The sequence below is a fragment of the Carex rostrata genome, chromosome 22 (genome assembly GCF_964058835.1).
Source record: "Carex rostrata chromosome 22, lpCarRost1.2, whole genome shotgun sequence".
Taxonomy (NCBI): Eukaryota; Viridiplantae; Streptophyta; class Magnoliopsida; order Poales; family Cyperaceae; genus Carex; species Carex rostrata.
Window position 1 is genome coordinate 8,323,022 of NC_135939.1, and position 27,445 is coordinate 8,350,466.

General features: G+C 33.9%; 3 protein-coding genes and 1 long non-coding RNA gene across 5 annotated transcripts; 3 read left to right on the forward strand and 1 right to left on the reverse strand.

Annotated features, from left to right (window-relative positions):
• Positions 1 to 4,181: 4,181 nt before the first annotated feature.
• LOC144574409 (uncharacterized) lies at positions 4,182 to 5,254 on the forward strand. The gene is made up of 2 exons (XM_078324371.1): positions 4,182 to 4,840; positions 4,924 to 5,254. Exons 1-2 carry the CDS (start codon positions 4,304 to 4,306, stop codon positions 5,176 to 5,178), a joined length of 792 nt encoding a protein of 263 aa, XP_078180497.1. The 5' UTR covers positions 4,182 to 4,303; the 3' UTR covers positions 5,179 to 5,254.
• Positions 5,255 to 5,477: 223 nt separating this feature from the next.
• Positions 5,478 to 6,320, forward strand: LOC144573918 (uncharacterized). The gene is made up of 2 exons (XM_078323697.1): positions 5,478 to 6,124; positions 6,197 to 6,320. Exons 1-2 carry the CDS (start codon positions 5,478 to 5,480, stop codon positions 6,318 to 6,320), a joined length of 771 nt encoding a protein of 256 aa, XP_078179823.1.
• Positions 6,321 to 6,486: 166 nt separating this feature from the next.
• On the forward strand, positions 6,487 to 7,065 carry LOC144574008 (uncharacterized). The gene is made up of 3 exons (XR_013518114.1): positions 6,487 to 6,571; positions 6,646 to 6,935; positions 7,031 to 7,065. It is a non-coding gene; the product is annotated as an uncharacterized LOC144574008 (long non-coding RNA).
• Positions 7,066 to 19,771: 12,706 nt separating this feature from the next.
• On the reverse strand, positions 19,772 to 27,234 carry LOC144574009 (P-loop containing nucleoside triphosphate hydrolases superfamily protein). 2 transcript variants are annotated; one of them, XM_078323817.1, is made up of 15 exons: positions 26,995 to 27,234; positions 26,804 to 26,881; positions 26,521 to 26,637; positions 25,593 to 25,678; positions 25,350 to 25,494; positions 25,145 to 25,240; positions 24,382 to 24,473; positions 24,199 to 24,300; positions 23,131 to 23,277; positions 22,612 to 22,762; positions 22,390 to 22,452; positions 21,896 to 22,138; positions 21,511 to 21,603; positions 20,655 to 20,768; positions 19,772 to 20,306 (listed from the first exon to the last, which is right to left on the reverse strand). In XM_078323817.1, exons 1-15 carry the CDS (start codon positions 27,040 to 27,042, stop codon positions 19,944 to 19,946), a joined length of 1,938 nt encoding a protein of 645 aa, XP_078179943.1. In that variant the 5' UTR covers positions 27,043 to 27,234; the 3' UTR covers positions 19,772 to 19,943. The 2 variants fall into 2 exon arrangements, with proteins under 2 accessions (XP_078179943.1, XP_078179945.1); XM_078323819.1 differs by lacking the exon at positions 21,511 to 21,603 and having other exon boundaries at positions 26,995 to 27,233.
• Between the last annotated feature and the right edge of the window lie 211 nt (positions 27,235 to 27,445).

Consider the following 27,445-nt stretch of genomic DNA (forward strand, 5'->3'; position numbering starts at 1 on the left):
AGTATTTCCTCATTTCCTAAACGGTTGCTAGCCACTATATATGGATGAATGAATCATTCATACACCAATTCATTCTCTTACAAAAATTCTCTTTCTAAATTTCTCATATATTTCTAAAAACTATACCAACTACTTCTAAAGCATGCTACTTTGTTTCCCTATCAATTTCAAACCAAACTTTCACCATAAAACTATCAAGTTAATAACAAACTTTAAACTAGTCCAGTTGAGTTGAATAGAACCTCACATTCTCTCAAATACATCAATTTGCTAACCTCCATCTTTATGTATTCTCAATATTTTTTTCATATATCTTATAAACGGACATTTTTACTAATACCCTCCAAAAAAAACAAAATTTTAAAAATAACCCCGCATGTCATTTTTTTTTTAAAATGCCCCGACCGCCTGGACCTGGGGCGGCCCAAAAATCAAGCGGGCCGCCTGGGCTTGGGGCAGGCCACACCCCAACCAGACCGCCCCTGGCAGGGGCAGTCCTTTTTTTTTTGTTTTTTTAGAGATCTTAATATTTTTTATTTAAATAATTTTGTGAAGAAAAAGTTTTCTTGTTTAGAGTGTATGCCAAAAGACATTTGATATATTTATGAATTGATGTCGTAACTCTTTATAACTTTGATTTTATTTGTCAGTTGAATATCACAAGTCTAAATATAACACTAATTAAGGACATGACATTTATTCAAAAATTTCCAAGCTCTGACAGCTTGTTGATCTTCTTCTCTTTATTTATGGTACTAAAACAGTAGTTTAGAGCTACTAAAATATGTTCAAACATCAAATTAGATCTTTGTCCATGCACAAAGTATCCTAGACTGACCTCTGGTATGGTACCAAGTCCAAACTCAGCAGCCAAGCACTAGGCAAAGGCCACTGGTATAGTGCAATGCACTAAAAACATCAAATTTGACATTTGCTAGTAAATCAGCAAGTATGAATTGATACAGGAACTAAACTACAAAAATGATTACACCAGCATGTAGAGCATTCAAAAATACACAAAATTGATATAAATTTCAACTTGTTTGAATTTTTCTACAGTTAGTTATGAATTTCTAAAGTTTAATTTTTGAAAAACTTTAAACAGCCATAACTTTGGCTAGGAAAGTCGGATTTACGCGTATGAGCACTTTTCGGAAAGGGGAGGACGAGACGGATCCGATTTTGTCTAGGAGTAATCTTGGGCATCGTTGTATTCGAAGCATCAGAATTTCAAAAAAACATCGTTTAGTGCCTCAAAAACTCAGTTTAAGTTTTCGTTTGACGGTAGACTTACAACGATCGGTATTTTGTTTAGTCATAAGCCTAAGAGATTATTCAAGAATTATCCATATAATTATTTTAAAATGCATCTACTATTTATTGTGTTCGTTTTCCTATCTCCGAGCAAATGGTATATGTTGACAGTTAGCAAATGATCCAATTATTCTCTAAAAGAAAAAGAAAAGGAAAAAAAAACTTGACATCATTGAGGCAATCTAACTAGAGTAGAACTAGGGTGCTCTTAAGCTTACCAAAGTTTTGGTCAGCTTAACTCTAAAACTCATCAAATCGATTTCAAATGACGAATCCGAACCGTTGAAACCCGCCTACCTTACGTGTGATGCATCTACATGTGAAATTTTTAAACATTCGAATTAATTTAGTATAAAATCAAGCGGTAAAAAACGTTCAAAAAATGAATGCACTAAAATTAATTTATTAGCCTTCTAATTTTGACCGCTTGACCTTATACTAAATTAATTCGAATGTTTAAAAATTTCACATGTAGATGCATCACATGTAAGGTAGACGGGTTTCAACGGTTCAGATTCGTCATTTGAAATCGATTTGATGAGTTTTAGAGTTAAGCTCACCAAAGTTTTGGTGAGCTTAAGAGCACCCTAGTTCTACTCATCTAACTATATTTTCTTGTGTAAATGTAAATAAAATATTTTTTTTAGAATCAAGGCCAAGTCCTTAATTAGTGTTATCTTTAAACTTGTAATATCCAACTGACAAACTAAATCAAAGTTATAAAGAGTTACGACATCACTTCATAAATATATCAAATGTCTTTTTTTGGCATACACTATAAACAGGAAAACTTTTTTTTTACAAAATTATTTAAATAAAAAATATTAAGATCTCTAAAAAAAAAGGACCGCCCCTACCAGGGGCGGTCTGGTTGAGGTGTGGCTCGCCCCAAGCTCAGGCGGTCCGCTTGATTTTTGGGCCGCCCCAGACCCAGGCGATCGGGGCATTTAAAAAAAAAAACGACATGTGGGGTTATTTTAATTTTTTTTAGGGTATTAATAAAAATGGTCGTCTTATAAATGTTGATCCAACCATTTTCTTATAACATATAGCATTTTTTATTCTCTATTTAATTTTACCAAAAATCATGGTAAAAATTATTATATAATAGAATAAAAGTTGTTGCCAATGAAAAATATACTAAATGCCAAATCAAGGCACATTGTTTAAAAGTATATAAAAATATACATTATAGAAACAAATATGTTGTTAGCTATGCATAATTGTGAAAAAATTATAATAATTTATGAACATTAATTGTGACATATAGCAATATACTTATTAATTTGAAACGACTAAATCTTCAAAATTGAACGTCTCTCTATTAAAATTTTCATAATCTAACAAATCATTTTCAAATTTTCCTATCTGTTTTTGTATCCATCAGAAATTATGCAAATCGCTTTGTAGGACTTATGTTATGTTAGAATTTTGTGGCTATTGAACAATCTTTTAAATACTTAATTAAAATTAGATATCCTTTTTTTATTCAAATCAATTAAAAGAAAAGTATTTTATTTTTTTAATCAGTTCAGAAGTTGTGCTGCAATATATGAAGGTTGTGCATTATTTTACTACAAGCGTGTCGTATTTTATTATATGGGGCAAACACAGATATCATCTTTAGAAAAATTGTTAATCGGTCTTAGGTGAAACATGGGTACGTGGATTGGTACAAATAAAGAATTTAATTACCGCAGCTCTACGCTTTTGGCGCCTCTTTACCTGTCCAATAACAAAACCTAAAAATTGTTTTTTCACGACTTTACGGCTTTTTCCAACCTTTACGTCAACATCAGCAAAGGGAAGGGAATCCTGGAAATCAGAGACACAAAACCAGTAAAAAAATTCCATGTCATCAAAAAAGTAAAATAACGTAAAGTTATTTTTGCCCGAAAGTTTGGTTGATTTATCCGACCGAGGTGGTTGCAAATTTGCAATTGAGCATACTCATTTTTCTTTTGTCGTTTCGCCATATTTTACGGGAAAAAAGTATACATACTTTGTATCTATCTTTAAGGATATACGCCTAGCTTTCTACGTATTACAAGATTTACGGTGTGTGGTGGTTGGTAACCTGTATGTAGCATTGTAGGCTAGCTCTACCTACTGTGCCTGTGCCTGTGTCTGTGCGGCATTGGACGTATGAGTCAGGTCTGGTGGTCCAAACTCCAGGCTCAGGCTCCAGTCGACCAGATCCCTGATTTTCTGTGGCAGATATGTATATTTGACAACTTAAGGGTCTATGTTCCAAACTTAGCGATTAAATTGGAACTTGTTTGGTAGTGTTAAAAATGAATTTGGTGATGGAGGCATGGGGCTATTAGTGGGGCCAACTGTGCACCAAATTGGATATATTTTAGCAATATTTATTTTGGAAGCTACATATGCTCCAAATAGAGATTCATAATTTGAGTGAGGTCAATTCCTTCAATCTCCATCCGCCATTAGCTCTTCATCTTTTTTAAACATATATTACCTAGAAAACCGTTTTTTAATTGCCACCCGAATAAATTAGAATTAATTAAATACCATCCAATAATTCGAAATTCAGATTCCGCCACGAACTCTGACCCAATCCGCGACAAAGAGGCAGCAGCAGAAGAAGTAAGTATTTTTACAATTTCATCCCTTTTTTTTCAAAAAATTTATATTTTGCAGATTTTTTAATTTAGTGTATTTTTTAATTATTAGGTTTGTCCATTGGTTATTTCAACCAATTATGATTGAAATTGCTTGTTATTTTGGTGGTGAAATATTACAAGGACCAAATGGCGCTTATTATAGCCACCAAATACCGAAAATGTTCAATATCGGCTTAGGTTTGGATTTTAGAGGTATAAATAGGAAAATGTACCAACAACTCGGTATTGACCACTGTAATTATGAACTGGTAATTTTCGCAAGAATCAATATTGGCCAAGACAACCAAACATGGTTCCAACAGCTTCCGGTTCAAGACGATAGCAGTTGGGGGTTATATGTCGAAATGACAATGAATATGACCACTCCTTTCAAGTTCCTAGAGTTATATGTGGTAGCCAACCCCACACAAATCCCTAGACAGAACTCCAGACAGAACACCAGACAATTGTTGCAGTTGACTCAGGGTTTGGGGCTCGAGCAATCTGTAGCGGGTCCTAGTCGGGCCCCATCTGTAGCAGGTCCTAGTCGGGCGCCATCTATAGCGGGCCCTAGTAGGGTCCAATCTGATAGGGGTCGATCTCCGATTCCATCCTCATCCTTTAGCCGAGTCCAATCTGAAAGGGACCGATCTGAAACCCCAGAACGACTTTATTATGCTTACAATACGGACGAGGATCCTGAAGAAAGGGAGGCAGGGGCTAATTGGGATGATAATGGGAACGGTGGGGTATCAGATCACAGTGATGAGGATACTGGTATTCCTGTGCTTGGTAGGCGGAAGTGGTCTTTATTGGGTCGTGGGGAAAGACATCCGTTTGAGCAATTTAATGACACATCAGGGTTTGAAGAGGTCGATAGCTCTTTTTTTGCGACATGTGAGGTATGTTTGTTAATTTAATTATTAAATTGTTGTTATTAAATTGATGTTGTTCAATTTTTGTTGTTTCTTTTGTAAATTAAAAGGGAAAAAGACATGAATTGTCTGAGGGGATGACGTATGACAGCAAGGATAAGATGAAATATGCAATTAACCACTGGCACATCAAAGAAAATAGGGAGATAAAAAATACACACAGCGATACCACCAGGCTGAGGTACAAGTGTGTTAGCGCCCGGTGCAGGTGGGCGTTGGTTGCGAGGGCTACAGGCTTGGTAATACTTAGGCCATCACGAAGAATGTGGCTAAGCACACATGCCACGCATCAACATCCAGGTTAGATCATGCACAGTTGACGTCCGCTATGGTCGCCGACTGTATAAAATTGTCATTGGAAAAAAATGCTGATATTTCTATCCGAGCAGTCGTTGACTTATGCGCTGAAAGGTACTATGGCATTGTTCCAAAGTACAATAAATTATGGCATGGTAGAGAGTTAGCAATTGCTCGGGCCATTGGTAGTTGGGAGGGGTCTTACGGGCTAATTGCCTCTTTGTTGGAGGCAATAAAAAGGACAAATCCGGGAACCCAATATAAAATTGTTTCAAAGCCAACCAGTAAGGCAGGGTATCGTTTTTTCATGAGAGCAGCATGGGCATGGGGACCATGTATTACCGCAGTCGATCACCTCAGACCTGTCATCAGTATCGATGCTTGTTTCTTGTCTGGCAGATACAAGGGTAAGCTGTTAATTGTAACCGGATATGATGCAAAGAACCAGTTAATCCCGTTAGCATTTGGATTGGTAGAGAATGAGGATTTTGAGAATTGGAGATGGTTCATGAAGTGGGTGCGGGAGTTTGTAATTGGGCGAAACAGATACATGTGTGTTGTATCTGACCGACACAAGGGTATAAAAAAAGTGTTTATTCAAGATGATTTGGGTTGGTGTGAGGAGAAAGGGGAGTGTACTCACCGCTACTACTCTCAACATGTGTTTGAGAATTTTGGAAAGCACACTAAGGATAAGGTTGCTTCCACTTTTTTCAAGATTATGGTTAAAAAGAAGAAGAGAAGAAGATTGCAAGAAGGACTTGATTCAATTGGGAGACGAAATCCTGCTTGGTTGGCTTATTTGGATACATGTGGTAAATATAATGAAAATGACGAGGAAGAACTGCCTAAGCCATGGAAGGTGTATCAAGCTATGAATGATGGATCTCGTTGGGAAATAATGACTAGCAACGGTTCTGAATCGCTCAACAATGTCTTCAGAACTTCTCGCAGGTTTGTATTTTGTAATCCTCCTATTTTTTATTATCATTTTCTTCATTTAATTGTAATTTTTAATTCTCATAGGTTACCAGTTGCCGCAATCATTAAGGAGACGTTCTACAAGTGTGTCAATTGGTTTGTTGAAAGAAGAGAGAAGGCTGTGCAGTTGCAAGTAGCAGGTCAACTTTTTTTTCATTCGCGTACATAAGAAGCCGGATAAGCACATTGAGAAGGTTAAAAAATGTCAACACTTGCATTCAGCCATCATGGAGAATTTATAGTGACCTCACATGACGAAAAAATTAATTTTGACATGGAGAATTGCAGATTGGTGCACACGTCTAGTGACTGCAGGTACAAGGTAATTGTGAAGAACGATCATGAGGTGGAATGTCTGTGCCAGAAGCCTCAGATGGTCGGAATACCATGTGTTCATGTGATGGCGATGTGTCGTTTAAGGTAAAATTATGTTTTATTTAATTTGAAACTTGATATTAGGAACGACATTACTTACTAATGTGTTAACATTATAGGAACTTGGATCCAAATAACTTCGTCAATTACTATTACAACATTCAAACACTTATCGACACATGGAGTGGTGAATTTCATGTGTATAACAATCAATGTGATTGGCCGGCACACGAAGGAGATGTCTTAGTTCCAGAGCATCGGATGGTGAAGTTGGGTAGGAGACGGCACAACCGCATCCAAATGTGGATGGATGTATTGGAAGGACGACGAAGGGGTCACCAAACCAGCAGAGAAACTCTCGAGAGGAATGCGAGAAGAAGAAGGGATGCGAGAGGAAATACGCAATAAGGTAATTTAAAAAAAAAAATTGGCAAAAAACAATAATTTTGATCGTTAAAAAAAAATTGGATGTATTGTTTTAACATGTACGTTTTCTCAATGCAGTTTCATCGTTCAAGAGGTGGTAAAACTTATGTTAAGTAAAAATATTTTTATTGTAGAACAACTTATGTGTATTTTATGTATTTTATTTTTTATTGTAGGACAAATTATTTTAATTTTTATTGTAATAGAATTTATGTGAACTTAAAGTCGAAGTGATTAGTTTGAATGATGTACTCATGTTTTGTTCGAAGTCGGTGGTGTGTATGGCAGACGTAAATAAAAGACAAACATAAACCAAATAAAAGTTAGAATAAGTGAAAATAACTAAATAACAGTCTGAATAAAATACTAAATAGTAAAATAACTACATAAAAGGTCAACTAATTAATTGGTCGGTGGTGTGTATGGCGCCCTCGCAATCTTATGTCTCTTGCCACGCCCCAAGTCATCCTCTTCTTCCTCAATCTCCGAACCTAAGAAATTGAAAGCCGGGGTATACTGCCGCGGTGGCTGTGGTGGAGTCTTCTCCGGTATTTGTCCAAACAAAACCTCCTCATGACTGAAAATAGAAGCTGCAGCAGCCTCTACATAGTCCTGCGGAGGTCGACCTGTCTCAGTCTGGTACACTGGTGCACTCTCCTCTGGTAGTGGCTCATCCTATGTGTAAAACTGAGGAGAGGGGTAATCCTGAGTGTATACGGTTCCGTACTGAGAACCTAAGTCGAACTCAAAATCCTATTGAGACTGCTGAGTCTGTTGAGTCTGCTCATTAAACCGGGGCATATCTTGCTGAAAAATAAATGGTTAACAAATAAAGTTTTGAAGACTCAATAAGTAGGTTATTAGAAAAATACACGTACCACATCGTCTCCAAATCGCTGAAATGCTGCCTCGGGCGTCGGTGCAGACAAGATCTCTGAAAAATCCGGCTCTGGTGTGCTCATCGGCTCTGCAGAATCTGCATCATCCATATATGCCAAATTCTCGTATTTTGGAAGATCCGCTAGCCTCATGATCTTGTCTAGCTGGTCCTTGTACCTGGCAACGACCACCGGGGGTGCAAACATGCACAACATAATCTTCCCCGTCTTCTTCCAACCTCTTGTGATCCCATATTTTGCACTTCTCAGAACTTGCTTGATGTTCATGAGTACCTGTGAATAAACCATTTGATCAATATTCTAAATTGCGAGTCAAAAGATGAAGTCCAACAGATTGGGGCCCAACAGCTCTTCAACTAACTGTGTGCAGTCCCTGTACTCCACACCCGTCACGCACTTTCCTGTAATAGGCAGTCCCCAAAGACAACTGACATCCTGGAGAGACACCGTAATCTCTCTAATAGGCAGGTGGAATGTGTGTGTCTCCGGTCGCCACCTCTCGGTCAACGCGGATAGAAGGGCAACATCTGCAACAATGGGAGTCAGATGTGAGACATGCCACAGACCCAAACACTTTAACGCGGGACCGAATCGACCGTTGTAGAGAATATTCATCTGATTATTCTGTGTCGTCGTCAAGATATGAGTCTGCATTCAATTTCATAACAAACAAACATATAACTTATCTATTTTATCTAAATGAAAATGAAAATTATTTGCATTTCTCAAAACGTAAACTTACATATGAGTTTATGATCTTGTGCTCCTCGAATTTATACCAGCAAAGAGGTCTGATACTCTCTATCGTCATATTTGAAAATATGGTACAGGCCAGTGATAAATCCAACTGTAAATCATCTTGCGTACGGTTTTCATTACTAGCACTGGTTGACGCCATACTAACATCAATTTTGTCAATTTTTCACTCTATCAATAATTTAAAACAATTCAATCTAACAATAATAAAAATATCTATGGTAATTCAATAATATATCACCATCCTGGGAATGAATCGGTAAAAAATCATACAATCTATGGTAATTTAGAAAAATAAATTCCTGATTTAGTACATTTCTACTCAATTTTGGTCTAATAATTTGGTGCATTTTTATAATTTTTGGACATTAGTCGAACAATTAATATAGATTCGTACATTTCTAATTTGGTCTAAATTGGTCTAAATTCTAAATTCTAAATCCTAAATTAGTACATTTCTAAGTTGAACATTTCTAAATTGGTCTAAATACAATAATTGGTCTAAGTTGAACAATTCTAAAATAGTACATTTCTAAATTCTAAAAAATAAATACAATTCTAAATTCTAAATCATAAATACAATTCTAAATACATTTCTAAATTATAAATTATAAATACAATTCTATATTCTAAATCATAAATACAATTCTATATTCTAAATACAATTATAAATTATAAATTATAAATTGGTCTAAATACACAAATATTACAATACATTACTATTTTGATACCCTAAACTCTAAACTCAACTAAACTACTTAAATAAACAATTAAATAACAAAATTTAAGTTTAAAAAAAAAAATTTACCTTACACCAGGGAGAAAACGCGCTGCTAGGAGGGAGGGGACCGGACTGGGTGAGTAAAAAATGAAGGCGCTGGGACCCGTTACGCGCGCGGATGGGTGCGCAGATCCAGAGAGAGTTCGGATCGGTCCGCAGATTTGGTAAGAGTTCCGATTTGAGATCCGTGCGCGGATTGGATCAGAGTTCGTGGCAGAATCTAAATTTCAAATTATTGGATGGTATTCAATTAATTCTAATTTATTCGGGTGGCAACTAAAAAAAATGGTTGAAGGGCTAAGATAATAATTCGTGTTAATTTCACATGATAGTGGTGACACAAATTTATTTGTTCTTCTATCAAACATGGTATGCAGTATATTTTTTAAAGAGGTCCAATAAGATTCTGTCATGGACATCTTACCTAAATTGGATTAATTCAAATATGAAAAGATAAATTTAATTAAAATAAAGTTATATGACTAAGTTATCTAGAGTCGTACAATAATTGGTCTAAGTCTAGAATCTAGATATGATTTATTTTCTTCCTTGCATAATGCATAATCATAGATGGTTGGTTATCTTTCAATAATAATAATAATAATAATATATCACTGTAATGTTTATGTCTAGACTCTAGAGACAGTGCGAATCTCAGAGAGCGGAACACTCCAAAGTCGAAACTCCCGCTAATGAGAACGAACAGGAACAGCCATGGTCTCTGACTCTCTGTTCAAGCAGGTGGCCTTGTCAGCTTGTAGAAGATCGCTGTAGCAGTTTGTTTCGGTACATTACAATTTACATATATGATATATGTCACTGGACACTGGTCAACCCTTTTTCACCACCTGTCACTATTTTTCCAAAAAGTATACTAGTTTTCCCACTGTCATCATCACCCCATTTTTTTATTTATATCTAAAAAATAAACAAAATTTTAAAAAAATATCCAAATGTCGACAGTATTTTCAAAACTACCCAAATCAGAAAAAATATTTCCGGTTTTAACATCAATAACCGGAAATTTTTTTTCCGGAAACTCAATCCCAAAATCGGAAAAAAAATTCCAGTTTTTGGTCTCAAAATCAGAAAAATAAATTTTGGAAATGGGATTTTCCAAATTTTTTTTTATTTTTTTATAAACTCATTTACATATATACATATATATATATAGAGGAGGGATCAGATGACACCATTTTTTGGTGACATCAGATAACATCGTGCATTTTCAAAGTTTTCAAAGTCCAAACAATCGATCCAAACTGTTCAACTTGATGGATATGTTAAAATGTGTTTGCAGATCAAATTTTACATTTTTTGGAATTTTGTATTTAACAAAATAGCTATATTCAGACCGTTGAATTTTTGTACCCATCTTAATAAATAGTAAAAAAATTCAAAATAATGTAAACTTTGATCTGCAAGCACATTTTAATATATCTATCAAGTTGAACGGTTTGGATCGACTGTTTGAACTTTGAAAATACATAGTGTCATCCGATGTCACCAAAAAACGGTGTCATCCGATCCCTTCTCATATATACATATACATATATATATATATATATAGGGTCTGTCTAAATTGCTGCTGGCAGCATTTCGGCAGAGGTGCTGCCGGGGCTATATTTAGCCGTGTGATGTCCAAACAACAAATCCAAACCGTTAGATATTTAATCTATATTATAATCTACTTGGAGACCAAATTTTACATTTTTTGGAATTTTTTTACTATATATTAAGCTGGTTTGAAAACCGCTGATTTCAGTAAATTTCTGCAGCATTGAAATCAGCGGTTTTCAAACCAGCTTAATATATAGTAAAAAAATTCCAAAAAATATAAAATTTGGTCTCCAAGTAGATTATAATATAGATTAAACATCTAACGGTTTAGATTTGTCGTTTGAACATCAAAAAATAGAAAAAACAGTGGCAGCACCGCCGGCAGAAATGCTGCCGGCAGCAAATTAGCCACAGCCTATATATATATATATATATATATATACATATGTATATATATATATATATATGGAGGTGGGCTACGGTGAGTTGCGAAGTAAAATGTGTTTCTACTTCACGCCGTATTTTTATTTTGAAAGTCCAAATGACCGATCCGAACCGTTAGATGTTTAATCCATATTGAAATGTGCTTGGAGACCAAATTTTACATTTTTTGGAATTTTTTTACTATTTATTAAGCATTTTCGAAAATTGCTGTTTTGCTGTCAACAGTAAAATTTTCTGGACCATCAGATCAGCGACTTTCAAAATTGCTTAATAAATAGTGAAAAAAATTCCAAAAAATATAAAATTTGGTCTCCAAGCACATTTCAATATGGAGAACAAGATGAACGGTTCGGATCGACGTTTTGAACTTTAAAATCGCAAAATATGAGCGTGAAGTAAAATAGTCGCTTTACTTCGCAACTCACCGTAGCCTAGCTCTATATATATGTATATATATATATATATATATATATATATATATATATATATATATATATAGTACGGCTAACGCGCTTCCTCTAGCATATGTGCCGAAATGCTTCCGGTGGAAATTTGAAATTTTAAAATCCAAAAATCGATATGAACCGTTCATCTCCTTCTCCATATTAATATCTGCTTGGAGACCAAATTTTACATTTTTCTGAAATTTTTTGTTATTTATTAAGCCACTTTGAAAATCACTAATCCAACGGTGGCTTAACAAAACAGTAAAACCATTGGATCAGCGATTTTCAAAGTGGCTTAATAAATAGTAAAAAATTTCAGAAAAATGTAAAATTTGGTCTCCAAGCAGATATTAATATGGAGAAGAAGATGAACGGTTCAGATCGACTTTTTGGATTTTGAAATTTCAACTTTTCACCAGAAGCATTTCGACCCATATGCTAGAGGAAGCGCGTTAGCCGTACTCTATATATATATATATATACACACACATATATATATAGAGTTAGGCTGGGGTGCTATGGATAGCATAGTGGCCTCTATGCTACGGCTCAATATTCAAGTTTTCAAAATCCAAACGGTCGATCCGAACCGTTCATCTTATTCTCCATATTAATATCTGCTTGGAGACCAAATTTTATAATTTTCTGAATTTTTTTACTATTTATTAAGCCACTTTGAAAATCGCTAATCCAACGGTTTTACTGTTTTGTGCAGCCACCGTTGGATCAACAATTTTGTAAAATACTTTATAAATAGTAAAAAAATTCAGAAAAATGTAAAATTTGGTCTCCAAGCAGATATTAATATGGAGAATAAGATGAACAGTTCGAATCGACCGTTTGGATTTTGAAAACTCGAATATTGAGCTGTAGCATAGAGGCCACTATGCTATCCATAGCACCCCAGCCTAACTCCATATATATAGAGTAAGGCTTGGGTGCTATGGATAGCATAGAGGCCTACGGTGCTACGGCTCAATATTCGAGTTTTCAAAATCCTAACGGTCGATCCGAACCGTTCATATTATTCTCCATATTAATAAGTGTTTGGAGACCAAATTTTACATTTTTTGAAATTTTTTTACTATTTTTTTAGATAGGTAGAAAATCAAATATCTTAATGGTGCAGAATTTTTTAGATCAAGTGATTTTCTACCCAGCTAAATAAATAGTAAAAAATTTCCAAAAAATGTAAAATTTGGTCTCCAAACACTTATTAATATGGAGAACAAGATGAACGGTTCCGATCGACCGTTAGGATTTTGAAAACTCGAATATTGAGCCGTAGCACCGAAGACCTCTATGCTATCCATAGCACCCAAGCCTTACTCATATATATATATAGTGGCTAATATGCATTCGGTTGCATATGGACCGAAGTGCTTATGGTCCAAATTTGATTTTTTTAAATCCAAACGGTCGATCTGAACCGTTCATCTTGTTCTCCATATTACTATGTGCCTGGAGACCAAATTTTATATTTTTCTGAATTTTTTTACTATTTATTAAGTATTTTACCAAATTGTTGATCCAACGGTAGCTGCTGATTTTACTGTTTTGTTAAGCTACCGTTGGATCAACAATTTTGTAAAATACTTAATAAATAGTAAAAAAATTCAGAAAAATATGAAATTTGATCTCCAAGCACATATTAATATGGAGAACAAGATGAATGGTTCAGATCGACCGTTTGGATTTTGAAAAATCAAATTTGGACCGTAAGCACTTCGGTCCATATGCAACCGAATGCATATTAGCCACTCTATATATATATATATATATATATATAAATATTAGATGGGCTACGGTGAGTTGCGAAGTAAAGCGACTATTTTACTTCACGCTCATATTTTGTGATTTTAAAGCTCAAAGCGTCGATCCGAACCGTTCATCTTGTTCTCCATATTGAAATGTGCTTGGAGACCAAATTTTACATTTTTTGGAATTTTTTTACTATTTATTAAGCAATTTTGAAAGTCGCTGATCTGATGGTCCAGAAAATTTTACTGTGTTTTACAGTTCACAGCAAAAGAACAATTTAAAAAATGCTTAATAAATAGTAAAAAAATTCCAAAAAATGTAAAATTTGGTCTCCAAGCACATTTCAATATGGATTAAACATCTAACCGTTCGGATCGGTCGTTTGGACTTTCAAAATAAAAATACGGCGTGAAGTAGAAACGCGTTTTACTTCGCAACTCACCGTAGCCCATCTCTATAAATATATAGGAATATGCTAGCATGCTATGCATAGCATAGAGCCCCTCCATGCAACGCCTTGGATTTTGACTTTTCAAAATTCTAACGGTCGATCCGAACTGTTCATCTTGTTCTCCATATTAATATGTGTTTGGGGACCAAATTTTACATTTTTTGGAATTTGTTTACTATTTCTTTAGATTTATTGAAAATCGTTGTTTTCAGCAAATCTAGACCATAAAAAAATAACGATTTTCAATAAATCTAAAGAAATAGTAAACAAATTCCAAAAAATGTAAAATTTGGTCCCCAAACACATATTAATATGGAGAACAAGATGAACGGTTCGGATCGACCGTTAGGATTTTGAAAAGTCAAAATCCAAGGCGTTGCATGGAGGGGCTCTATGCTATGCATAGCATGCTAGCATATTCCTATATGTGTGTGTGTGTGTGTGTGTGTGTGTGTGTGTGTATAGGGTCTGTCTAAATTGCTACTGGCAGCATTTCAGCAGAGGTGCTTCCGGGGCTATATTTAGTCGTGTGATGTCCAAACAACAAATCCAAACCGTTAGATGTTTAATCTATATTATAATCTACTTGGAGACCAAATTTTACATTTTTTGGAATTTTTTTACTATATATTAAGGTGGTTTGAAAACCGCTGATTTCAGTAAATTTCTGCAGCATTGAAATCAGCGGTTTTCAAACCAGCTTAATATATAGTAAAAAAATTCCAAAAAATGTAAAATTTGGTCTTCAAGTAGATTATAATATAGATTAAATATCTAACGGTTTGGATTTGTTGTTTGGACATCATAAAATAGAAAAATGGGTGGCAGCACCGCCGGCAGAAATGCTGCCGGCAGTAAATTAGCCACAGCCTATATATATATATTAGAGATGGGCTACGGTAAGTTGCGAAGTAAAACACGTTTTTACTTCACACAATATCTTCATTTTCAAAGTTCAAATAGCCGATCCAAACTGTTAGATATTTAATCTATAATAAAATATGCTTGGAAACTAAATTTTACATTTTTTGGAATTTTTTTTACTATTTATTAAGCCACTTTGAAAATCTGAAAATCCGGATGAACAGTAAAAACAGTAAAAAAATTCGGACTGCTAGATCAGCGATTTTCAAAGTGACTTAATAAATAGTAAAAAAAATTCAAAAAATGTAAAATTTGGTCTCCAAGAACATTTCAATATTGAGATCATGTTGAGTGGTTCGGATCGACGTTTTGAATTTCAAAATCACAAAATATGAGCATGAAGTAAAATAATCGCTTTACTTCGCAACTCAGTGTAGCCCATCTCATATATATACATGTATTATATTATATATATATATATATATATATATATATATATATATATATATACATGTATTATATTATATATACATATATATACATCTATTATATTATATATACATATATATACATGTACATCTATTATATTATATATACATATATATACATGTATTATATTATATATACATATATATACATGTATTATATTATATATACATATACATATCTTTATTCTATTATCTCTATTCTATTATTAAGCATGTTGGGTGTCCGATCCGCCAACGGCTACGATTGAGAGATGAAACTTCGGATTTGATCTCAGCTCTCCAATTACATATTTTGTCTTCTTTTGATTAAATGTATCTAATTTATGTGTAAAAGTCTAAATTTAGTTAAAAACATACCCACCACATATGCTGCCACACGATACGTTACAATTAAAATTGAATAAATTCTGAAATTTAATGATATATTTATCCGTTTCCTTATTTTTTTTGTTTCCATATTTCTCCTCTTCATTAATTGAGAAGACTCCACCTTCTATTTTTTTATTTATTGTTTCCTTACTTCTTTGTTTCTATACGGATCACAATGGAAATCATTTTTTTTATTTCCTTATTTCTCATTCTTTGTTTCTATACATATTGGTGTGGGCAATTTAGAATATATTTCCGATATAGAATATATCAATGTGTGTGTTCTAAATTGGAAACAAAGAAGAATATAAATTGGAACGTGTGTGTGAATATATATTTTTCTTATAATATGTGTGTGTGTATATATATTCTATACATACACACGATAACACTTTGTATTTATATTTTTTGATATCATATTATATGTTGATATTGAATTATTGTATGATATTTGATATTAGATTCGAATCAAGCTATTATTTGATATCATTGGTACTTAAAAATAAAAAATATCAGATAATTTCTTAATTAATTAATTTCATACTGTCTGTCTAGTGTGTTTGGGAGAATTAAAAAGTAGCATTAAATTGAATTACTACTAAATTAAGTCTAAATTAGTGCCTTTCCTTTCAAGATTAATTGATTCCGTACGTAGTACCCGAAAAAAGAATGATTCCTACATATATCATATATGTGATGTGATAACTATTTTTGTGCTAAAACTAAAAAGTAACAAGTACGCGAATCTGTGATGACTGATGATTGAGCATAAAATAATTCTATTTTGTTTAATGATATATAAAATTAATATATATCCATGCTGTGAGGATTTTAATTGCCATGGAAATATCAGATATATATCATGCACTCGCTCTTCTTCTTTAATTCTTTTCGCCAGCGTATCAATTAATTAATTAGCTAGAAATTAAAGTAACACTTGCAATTGTCTTCGTACATCTCAATAATTAAATAAAATTAATATGTCACGTCGAATTATAAATTGAAAAGAAAACTCAAGCTGGATGCTCTTAATTAATTAGTGTATACTATAAATTTAATCCAAAAATAATATATATAGTTAATAATTAATTAGCTGAATTAAAAGGTTGGTACGTAGATCTTGGGACCATGAAGTTGATAAGTCATATCCAATCCAATCCAAAGCCCATGCATGATCGATGCATTGCATTGCATTGCATGCACACTAGACTAGACTAGACTAGTTGATAATAAATCTCTTAAAAGAACTAATGAACGCTACGTGTAGCATCACACACACATATGTGTGTGTGTGTGTGATAATTAATGTGCAATTCTTGTAAACTACTACCACATATATCATTGGTTCCAACGCAGTACTTACGTACATTGCTGTAAACCTATAACTATTACTATTACAGTTGCTCTTTTTTTAAAACCTAGTACCAAACCCCAAGGAATATATAGGAAGAAGTAATTAAATATGAACAGCAAGTCATCACCAATTAATCCATGTTTACTTCCAAGGTAAAGAACTTAAGAAAGGCTAGAGACATGAGCCCTTGGGCCTTGGCCATGTGCACAGCCTTTGAAACAAGTAAAAAGAGATTCCTTCTACTAGCTCTCGACTCTCGACTCTCGACCGGGTTTAACTTTAATCCCACCTTTCTTCATTAATTATATATATATATACACACACACGGGGACAGAAGGTGTTGCAATGAAACAGTTCCTTTCAAGAAAGAAACAAGAGGACCCCCCCTATGAATTTATATTTTTCTTTCCACCCCTTACCTCGTAGATTGCCTCTTAATTAATTAATTAAGCTAAGAAGACTACAGTGCTATGCGTGCATGAATTAGGGACCATTTGCAAAAAGACCCTCTCTCTTGACTCTTGCCATGAAATACGGTTTCATGTCTCGGCCAATGTGGCCACTGTCTCCCAAGCCTCCTTCTCTTTTAATTCATGGAGCTTCAAGACCAACACCTAGATTTTCTCAACTCCACTTCTTTATGCGCTAGCTACCTGTTACAACTTACAAACCACAATTAATTAATTAATTAATTTCTCTTCTTCTTTTTTTCTTTACACAATTAATGGTACCATTTAATTAAATTAATTCTTCTACCCAACTCTTTTATAATTAAAAATTAAAAATTAAAAATTGGAAAACTGTACTCTTAATTTGTGAATATTTTTTTGCATTTTCTTTAGAAAGCGGGGACAGACATGACAAAATTTCAGTTTTGACACCAATATTTCAAAATTTTAACAAATTAAACAGAGGGATTACTTGCTAATTTTTATTTTGATCCCTTTAACAAAATTAAAAATAAAATTTTAATTTAGAATCTAACACGATGAAATTCAATATATATTCATCATATACTAATTGACTCTAAATGTTATTGGTTTGAAATTAGCGATTATTGATGCATTAATTATCAAACAATACTTCTAATTTTAATTATTTGATTTTTTTTTTAATATTGTGGAAATAATTATTGTCAGATGAACCATGATACAGGAGATTTTGGGGATGAAGAATAAACATATCCAAACAGTTGCATGTAGCTATAGGCTATAGCTAGCGATTTATGTATATTCTTGTAATTCGTAAATTTTTCGAAAGTGTACTTGTTCAAGTGAATCGAATTAAATTGACCTCGAAATTGATGATTATCTAATTATCTAGCACTTGTCACAATTTTTTTAATAATTTTTCTATTTTCTATATATCATACTTCATACACATATATTATGATATGATGTATCGCTTCTACTTAATTTCTACTGTGTTATTTGCTACGGATAGGTCTACATTAGACTAGACTAGACTAGACTAGCTAGGAAGCAAATTAAATATCAAACAAATACATGCATTTACCATTTTACCCTAGCCTAGCTATCCTGTACCAACCTTCCAGAAACCTAATAAATTATTAGAATTACATTTACCCTCCCTCCGGATTATCACTTGTAAAAACTTTCTAATTATTTTTATTAATTTTATATAAAATAGTGTTGCATTTTGCAGTATAAAAAAAAAATTGAAAATAACAAATAAATTAAATCATATAATGATCAAATGTGTATATTGAATATTGTTGGAACATAATGGATTGCATTAAGCAATCCAAATGACTCTACTTTTTTTTTTTTTTTTTTATCCTAGTATTTTTTGGCTGGGTAGCTTAGCTAGCTATTATATATATATGTGATGGAAACTTGTAATACAACTCAGCATGGAATTAATAGTTTTACATATATGAATATGATTGAAAGTAAAAGATACATGTCCCAGTACCTCCCTTGAATTAATTTCCATCTGGCAAAGATGAAAAATAATTGGTCATGATAGATCCATGTCCAGTCCTGATCGAATGGTCACACCACACACCACACACCACATGATATGTTAATGTGTCTGTTTGGTGTGAGATAATCTTGGGACCATTCAAGAAACATTGATGCAAGACACAATGTATATACTCAGATTGACGGGTAGTGTGTGTACCAACTGCACACATAAAGTAATTAGCTAGGTTAGGTGCATGCAATTTCAATTTAATTCTAATGCTTGCCTTGCCCATCACTTGCATTGCATTACACAAATTGCTAGTGCACTGTCTGTTTGTTTGTAATTAGCTATATGATAGTGCACTGTCTGTTTGTATTTCGGATCATATGCTGCCTGCTATTAGACAGACTTCACTTATTTGCAACTGACTATTTGATGGGCTTATTTGGCAGCCACTGTTAAATCTTTCAAAAAAAAAAAAGACTATTTGATGGGCTTATTTGGCAGCCATTGTCAAATCTTTCAAAATAAAAACTATTTGATGGGCTTATTTGGCAGCCATTGTCAAATCTTTAAAAAAAAAGACTATTTGATGGGCTTATTATCGAGACCCAAATTGCCTCCAGAAAAATACTATTTTCATATTTTAGCTTGGTTCTCTCTTCTTCTTCAAGGACAGAACTTGGCAAGTATATGTGAATAGAAAGATCATATATGTGACAACCGGAACCAAGCTTGAGCAAGTACAAAAATCTTACAAGACTTGACTGGTCTAATCCTAAATCCTATACAAATGAATTCACATAACAATGCACGCAGCATGATAACATACATCGTCATCGACTGTACAACTACAAAAGAGGAGCCATACAAGATTATCAAGGCGAAGTTAAAAAGGCCTTGACATCATCATGGAACCATAATGCATCGGTGTTTTAGGAGGATTTTGATTATTGTTCGCAATTTTCTCGGGAGTTGAAAGCATAAAATAGGAACTATGATGGTGTTGAACAAAGCAAGCTGTAGGAACACATGCTTGTGCACCATTATCTGGTACACCATGCCCATCTGGAAGTAGCTTTTGGCTGCCTTCTATGGTCAAACCTTGCTTGGAAGCTAATTCAGCAATTTGTTTTTGGTTAAGACCTAAACTGCAGAGCATATTCCAAAGGTTTCTAAGTGTCTCTCTTTGGTTGTGTATAACTTGATCTCGCATCGCCATCTCTATTTGGAGCTCTGCATTTGACATTCCCTACATATAATTGCAAAAACAAACATCATACACCTTCAGGCATTGATTAGGCACAAGTAAAACCTCAGATAATTACATTCTTTTGGTTAAGTATGAGATACTGCATAGCTACTGTTACTTTGGATTTCATTTATTTATAGATGCAGTTTTTTCCCCTCAACTGTTGGGAAAATTAGAGTACAACCCTCCATGACTCAAAAAGCACCAAAAGGCCCTTTTCTATGGTGGTTCATGAATCAGATTTATTTAAGTTCATATATGCAATTCTTTCAGGAGAAGTTTGATGCTTCAAACGTCATGGACAAATAAGATTTAATATGATAATATGCAAAGAAAAGTGCTACTTACAAGAAGCCGGTATTGGCTGAGAATATAAAGGTAGGTTTTGTTGCCGTTGTTACTGATGGCTTCTTGGATCATATCTTGTAATTGAGCCCTTCTGTTTTCATTTATTTTGATATCCTTAAAGATAAAAAAGAGAAAGAATAGAACATAATTAGCAAGGTAAAAAAGAAGAACAGAACATAATTAGCAAGATAAAAAAAATAGAACATAATTAGCAAGGTAAAAAAGAAGAACAGAACATAATTAGCAAGATAAAAAAAATAGAACATAATTAGCAAGGTAAAAAAGAAGAACAGAACATAGTTAGCAAGATAAAAAAAAATAGAACATAATCAGCAAGGATCCAAGGAAAAACAAGGAATCATAAAATAAAGAAAAAATACAAGCTTTTGCACGTAACACCACTATTTGTAGTTGCAATTAGCGCCTGGAAACCCCCTTTTTTTTTTTTGCAAATAACACTGACATTTGAGATGTTCCAAATGCTACCCAAGAACTGAGTAATGGAAATATATTTTATTCAAGATATTTTACAATTTGCCCACCGATAAAGAACCTCTTTTACATTTGATTTCAAGTATATCTAAACCATCCTCATTAGAGGCTGGCAATTAATAAGTCTGATCTACTCATCTACTTGCTAAAAGATTAATTTAATTTCTATGCAAGTAATATGGATGACTTAGTCAACTGTATTCAAGTAGCCAAATATAAAACAGCTCATTGTTATCTATAACTACCCAAATGATGTCAGCTGTTAAGCGCAAGTATGAAGTATAGTGGGTGTCATTTGCAAATAATATTGGATAAGTGTAATTGACCAACAAAAAACTAAAGCAAATTCAAAATAAGGTTGAACCTTCTTATAACCAGAACCAGCCTCATCATTGTCTCGAATATTGTCGAGTATAATTTGTCTTCTTGATCTAAGGGCTTCTATGATGGCAGAGCTCTGCAGTGATCCATTTTTTAGTCATATAGGAGCAAATCATTGCTCTGGCACGGATATTTGCAGTGCAATGTATTTCTCAAAAAGAAACTCTGTGTGTGTGTGGTGGTGGTGGGTGGGGCGGCCAATTATCACTTCGTGTCGAATGCGACAGATTAATGTTTATATAAACCTAGGGAGGAACAGAGCAAATAACCTTTTTTTGAACTGGCCCTACAAAACCCATGATTCCACTTACTTGTTCCAACCGAAACTATCACTGACTAAATAATGTAAAGTGGAATAAATGACTGACATGTTGTTTGGCAATAGCATCATCTAGGTGTTGTAGTTCAATGCGATTGCGAATATTAGTCTCCTCTAGCTCAAATAAGGCCTTCTGGAGGTTTATTCTCTCTTGTACATTTTCACTGGTTTCCCGACTCAAAATATTTAGCCATGATAACTCATCATCGGCTGTCTTTTCTTTTTCAGAAGGTTTTACTCTCAGTTGTAATTCCTTCTCGGCAAGTTCCTTCTTCAACCGAGACACCTCGACCTTCGAAATTATTCTAATCAGTAACTTCTATATAAGTACTATATAAGATTTTTTTTTTTATTCAAATTCCTAAAGATTAATCAATATAATTTGTAGTTTGTGTTAAACAGCAACCTGCACTGGTACACAGAAAACCCAAAATAGCATAAATAAACAAAAAGAAGCATCTCTTGGTGACACCTTATTGGTGCGAACCTACAAATGTAGAGAAAGTAAGCATGAAAAATAAAAAATAAAAAGGGCAAAATTACCTGGAGATCATCAATCATCGTCTTGTAGTCGTCTACATGGGTATCAATAGTACCTATGTTTTTCTGAGTAAATGCACACAAAGTAAGAAAATGGGACAATATTGTTATAACCCAAAATGTATGTTATGTACACGAAATAGACCAAAACATGAGCAATCTAGAGGAATATAAGAAAAAAAAAAGGTAACAATAAAGAAAAGGACTTGCGAAGGAGAAGTATACATGGACATGAGTTTTTATCTCCTTGGCACGATCGGCATATTTGAGAGTATTAATGGTGTGTTGGTATTGGTCGTCAGCAGGTGATATAGTAGCCACCATCACCGTTTGTGAATTGCCACTTAATCCATCTTTCAAAATGCGAGTCAATTTACTGAGAAAAAGAATCAGGAATTAATCAAAAATACTGACTATGCAGTAATGGATGCATGCCAGTAAATCCACGAAATAGAAACAAAAATCATCTTTACCCAAACAACCTCTGGCTTCCGTCTCTTTCTTTTGAAGATGGCCATACTGCCATTCCTTCTCCGTTGATCATCTCTCACAAATCATGAAAAGAGGTTGTTTGGGTCGTTTCTTTCTCAAGAAATCAGTATATGAGAGATATAGAAGAAGTCTCCCAGTATTAAAGAATAATGTGGATAAGAAATATACTTCCAAATACATATTTTGAGGGGACAGAAAGCATTTATTATATCGACAGCCTATTCCAAAGGATCAAAACAAGAAGGTGCATGCCTGTTGCGGTAAGGGACATAAGCAAGGCCCTTTTTGTGCTGTTTTCCAAGAGCATTTATGCAATTTGCGAGAGCAAGAAGAGACTTGTTTATGTTGGCACCATCTCTCAGCTTCTGGCCACCACTATTAGTCTCAGATGCCCTTTCACTGCTCACAGCATATAAAAGTACAATTATCTAATAAGATGATACCATGTAGACAAGATTTTTTTTATTTCAAAATTTATATGGCGTAAGCGAAGAGAGGAAACATTTCTAGTTTTTGCAACTGTCATTCTACTTTCTAAGATACTTGAAATTGCCTCCTGATTTTTCAATAATATGATTGAACTTTATTTTCCACAAATATTGACAATTTTTTTCAACTCTAGTTCCACAAAAGAAAAAATAAATAAAGAGGCAGGTTCAATTGCCTCAATTTTTAAGCCTCCTTTTTAAAAGTTTAATAACTTTAAACCGTACAATCAAGTATCAAAATAAAACCAATGTGATCAACATCATCTATCTATATGCGCGTAAGAAATCACGACATCTTAACTTTGTTTTGATCAGAGTCAATAGTTTCTAATAATCTACTGATGTAGACAATTGCCAAACCTTTTTTTCATTCTCTTAATTCCTATCAAAATGAAACCAAAATGTTGTAATCTTTCATGTGCGTGTAGAGAAAGTGATACAAATCAGATCTAACGATTTTATTCTGATATTTGAGTTTTACACTTAGAACTATTAAGCTTTAAAAATGGAGGCTAGTAGAGACCAAAAAAGGATGCATTTAAACCCTCAAAAAAGAATATTCTATATCTGTTGGTCATAAACAAAATTGAAAAAAACTTCAAAACTTGTAATAAATAGATCTGGACAATTCCATACAGAAAAGTTAGGGGCAATTGTTCATATTTGTCTTGTTGATAGCCTTGATTTGGGGTTGGGTGTTATTTGCAGATAGTCAGATACCCATAAATAATGAGCATTGAAAGAACAAAAAAATAATTTGAGGTGTTGCTTGCATAGTTGCATAAACAGCAAAATGTTGGTCTGGTTTGCTAAAAGAGCATACATGTGTTACCTTCCAGCGAGATCAACTAAAGCAAGCTTTCCACGAAGAATTTGATTTCCATATTGGTTCTTTTGTTTTCTCTTCACTGTAATCTCCAGTACAGCATGTGAACTGTGTTAAAAAAAACAATAGCAATATGATTGATGATACTATACAGAACAATTAAAATGGATTGTCAGGTTGTCCGATTACCGTGACGAGGTGGCATTTGCCTCAGTGCTCTCTGTTTTACGCCTACTATTGCCAAGATTGAGTAGCTCAAGGATCCTATCTGCTGAGTGAACCTGTCAAAACAAAAGTATCCATAGTTATGCAAAAGCTACATCACATTGTAGAGAGATACCAATTATCAACTGATGTAGTTTTTTTTTTTTTTTTTTTTCAAATACGAAGGAATGTGGCAGGGGCGGAAGATAATGCAATTGAAAGGTGGCTGAGTAAACCCCAATATTTTCATTTTTTTTTTAACTAGTACCAAGAAATTTTACTAAAGTTTATATTTGGTATGCCTCAGCTCCCCCTATGATGATACATAAAATTTAGAGGGTTGCAAGTGCAAAAGTAACATCAATTTTTAATTGTTTTGAGATAGTTTCACATGACCCGTGACCAAAGTTGTGTAATATTAGAATATAGAGCATTCTTTTTGGGATGGTTTGGCGTGACCGGTCAAAGTGCTTTAATATTAAAATATAGAAATTTACAGGTTTAAATTGGAAGAAGACTGTTGCACGTGGAAACCGAAAAAAACAAGTTATTGTAAGTTTAGAAGAACAAAAAAAGCAGTTATAAAAATAGAAAGCAAAGAAAATAGTGAAGAATCATATTATTTTATACTTTGTAGTTTTTGAATTTTATTATAATATTTTTTGAGTATATGATGTTTAGTTGGTTAGCCACCCCTATACTCAAAGTTGAGTTCCGCCCCTGGAATGTGGTGAGTTCCTTCACAGACCTTAATCCTTCGTAAGCCGGCAACAACAATACCATGTTGAGGATCTTCCCGGAGTTCCAAATGACCTGATGACTTCTCAAGCAAGTCATATATTACCTATCTCAAAATAACAAATAGATAAATAAGTACGTAAATATCTAAAACAAGCAAGTAAATAAGTAAATTGAACTTTTTGTGTTCTGCAAGGACAAATTCAAAATTTGACCTCGTTATAGACTTCTAAGTAGGAGCAAGAAACTTCAAAGGCATCAGAGCTCTTGTCTCTTTTTATAAGATCAAAAATTGTGTTCAAGCTAAGCACCATCAGACCAGGGTCCTTGGAGGTCCCAACCATTGTATAAGTTTTACCACTGTAAATAAATATACAGGACACATGAAAATTAGAAAAACAAATACCATGAGCAGCAGCCACAACAACAAGGAAAACGTAACAAAGAACAATAGATACCTTCCAGTAGAACCATAAGCAAAAACAGTTGCATTGAGGCCCTGGATTACACCAGCAATAGTAGATGATATGTTTCTGTACACATCCTAAGAGAAAAGGCAAGAATATTTAATCATTTATATGATCTTCTATTTTCATTCATGGAACAAGCACTAAACCATGGAAGAAACATGAACAAGGCAGGTTACTGATGAAATGTGTATAACTATAACATGACTAAATTTTCAATTCACCCCGAGGAGGAAAAACAATAACTGTTCATAGGAGTGAGGCTATGGTACTATGCATAGCGCATATTGGTGGTCCATACTATGGATCAATATCTCAATTTTCAAAGTCTAAATTGATCGGAACAATTCAACATGATCTCCATACAAAAATATACTTGTAGATAAATTTAAAAAAATTTACTATTTTTTTAGATGGTCAGAAAATCACTTGATCTAAAGATTCTAGACCATTCAAAAGTAGTGCTTTTCTACCCATCTAAAAAAGTAATTAAAAATAATCTAAAAAATATAAAATTTGATGTACAAGTATATTTTCGTATGGAGATCATGTTGAATTGTTCCGATGAATTATTGAGACTTTGAAAATTGAGATATTGATCCATAGTACGGACCAATATGAGCTATGAATAGTACCATAGCCTCACTCCTGTTCATAGTCTAATTCAATATTACTCATAAATTTGCAGATAGAGTTGGTGGGTATTTTAATTGCTAAATTTTGAATTTCGATTGGATTAATTAAGGTATACTTTTGAATTTCAAAATTTTGTGTGGTTGACTTGCATTAATGTAAGTGGATTTATGCCAAATTCAGTTAACTGTAGGTTTCATCAATTTGCAAGTGAGAAACCATGTAGGATTAAAGACTAGGAATGTTGGTATGAAAATGTAACTGGAGTAGACAGACATTGACATACCGCATTAGAACAGCCAGGTGCATATACATGATCAAAACTATATCTTTTCTCCTTGGTTCGATTTTGTATAATCTCAAGGTAATCCTTTGATAAATCAGGATCCAGTACCACCACATTCTGAAAATGAAGCCGAGCAAATGAAGTTGTAATAAAGTGCAGCTGAAGTGTAGATTATTTTATATGGGAAGAATTGGAAAGGATCAATAGTAAGAGCATAATTAAAAACAATTTGTGGTTGAAATAAGTGGAAATAAAAGAAAAAGAAAAAAGTGAAGTAAAGCACCTTATGATCTATAACTTGGATGATATGACGGGAGCGACGCTTCTCTGCCTCTTTGAGTGGCCTGCACTTGACTGCCACCTGCATGATGTACAGAGAGAGTAATTGGATAGTGTATAAAATTGAAATTATGAATAAAGAAAGGGATTAGGGAGTAGGGATGGATAATAATTGCAATTAATAAAGATGCATACTGAGAGTGTAGCGGTCTGTTTTGTAGCTGGGGGTCTGATACCAGGCATCTCAATACTTTGTGAATTTCTCACTTACTTACTACAAGTTCAATCCTTAAACATGGGATGGGATGGGATGGGATGGGATGGGATGGGATGTGATATTGTGATGTGATGTATAAAGCGAAAGATGAAGCAACCAACCTAGCTAGCTACATTTTCCACCAACAATAAAAACTGAGAAAGAAACCAACCACCAGACAAGACCAGACCAGACCAGACCAGAAGCATCACAGTATTACTCCATCAACATTCTCAAACTACATACATTACATGACATGACATGACAGGACATGACCTGACATCAATCGTAAATTAAATCATAAACATAGAACAGCAAACAAGTAATCGCGAATTTCAGCTGCTTCTTTGGCCTTCAGAACACTCTGGAAAAGCAATGTGAGGTTTTAAA

Excerpts from the sequence above, each read along its gene's own strand:
- LOC144574409 (XM_078324371.1), top strand. The coding sequence starts at position 4,304 with ATGACAATGAATATGACCACTCCTTTCAAGTTCCTAGAGTTATATGTG. Across the intron at positions 4,841-4,923 it reads CTTTTTTTGCGACATGTGAG|GGAAAAAGACATGAATTGTC; the intron begins GTATGTTTGTTA and ends GTAAATTAAAAG.
- LOC144573918 (XM_078323697.1), top strand. The coding sequence starts at position 5,478 with ATGAGAGCAGCATGGGCATGGGGACCATGTATTACCGCAGTCGATCAC. Across the intron at positions 6,125-6,196 it reads GTCTTCAGAACTTCTCGCAG|GTTACCAGTTGCCGCAATCA; the intron begins GTTTGTATTTTG and ends TAATTCTCATAG.
- LOC144574009 (XM_078323817.1), bottom strand. The coding sequence starts at position 27,042 with ATGCCTGGTATCAGACCCCCAGCTACAAAACAGACCGCTACACTCTCA. Across the intron at positions 24,474-25,144 it reads CCGGCTTACGAAGGATTAAG|GTTCACTCAGCAGATAGGAT; the intron begins GTCTGTGAAGGA and ends TTGTTTTGACAG. Across the intron at positions 22,139-22,389 it reads CGATGATTGATGATCTCCAG|GTCGAGGTGTCTCGGTTGAA; the intron begins GTAATTTTGCCC and ends ATAATTTCGAAG.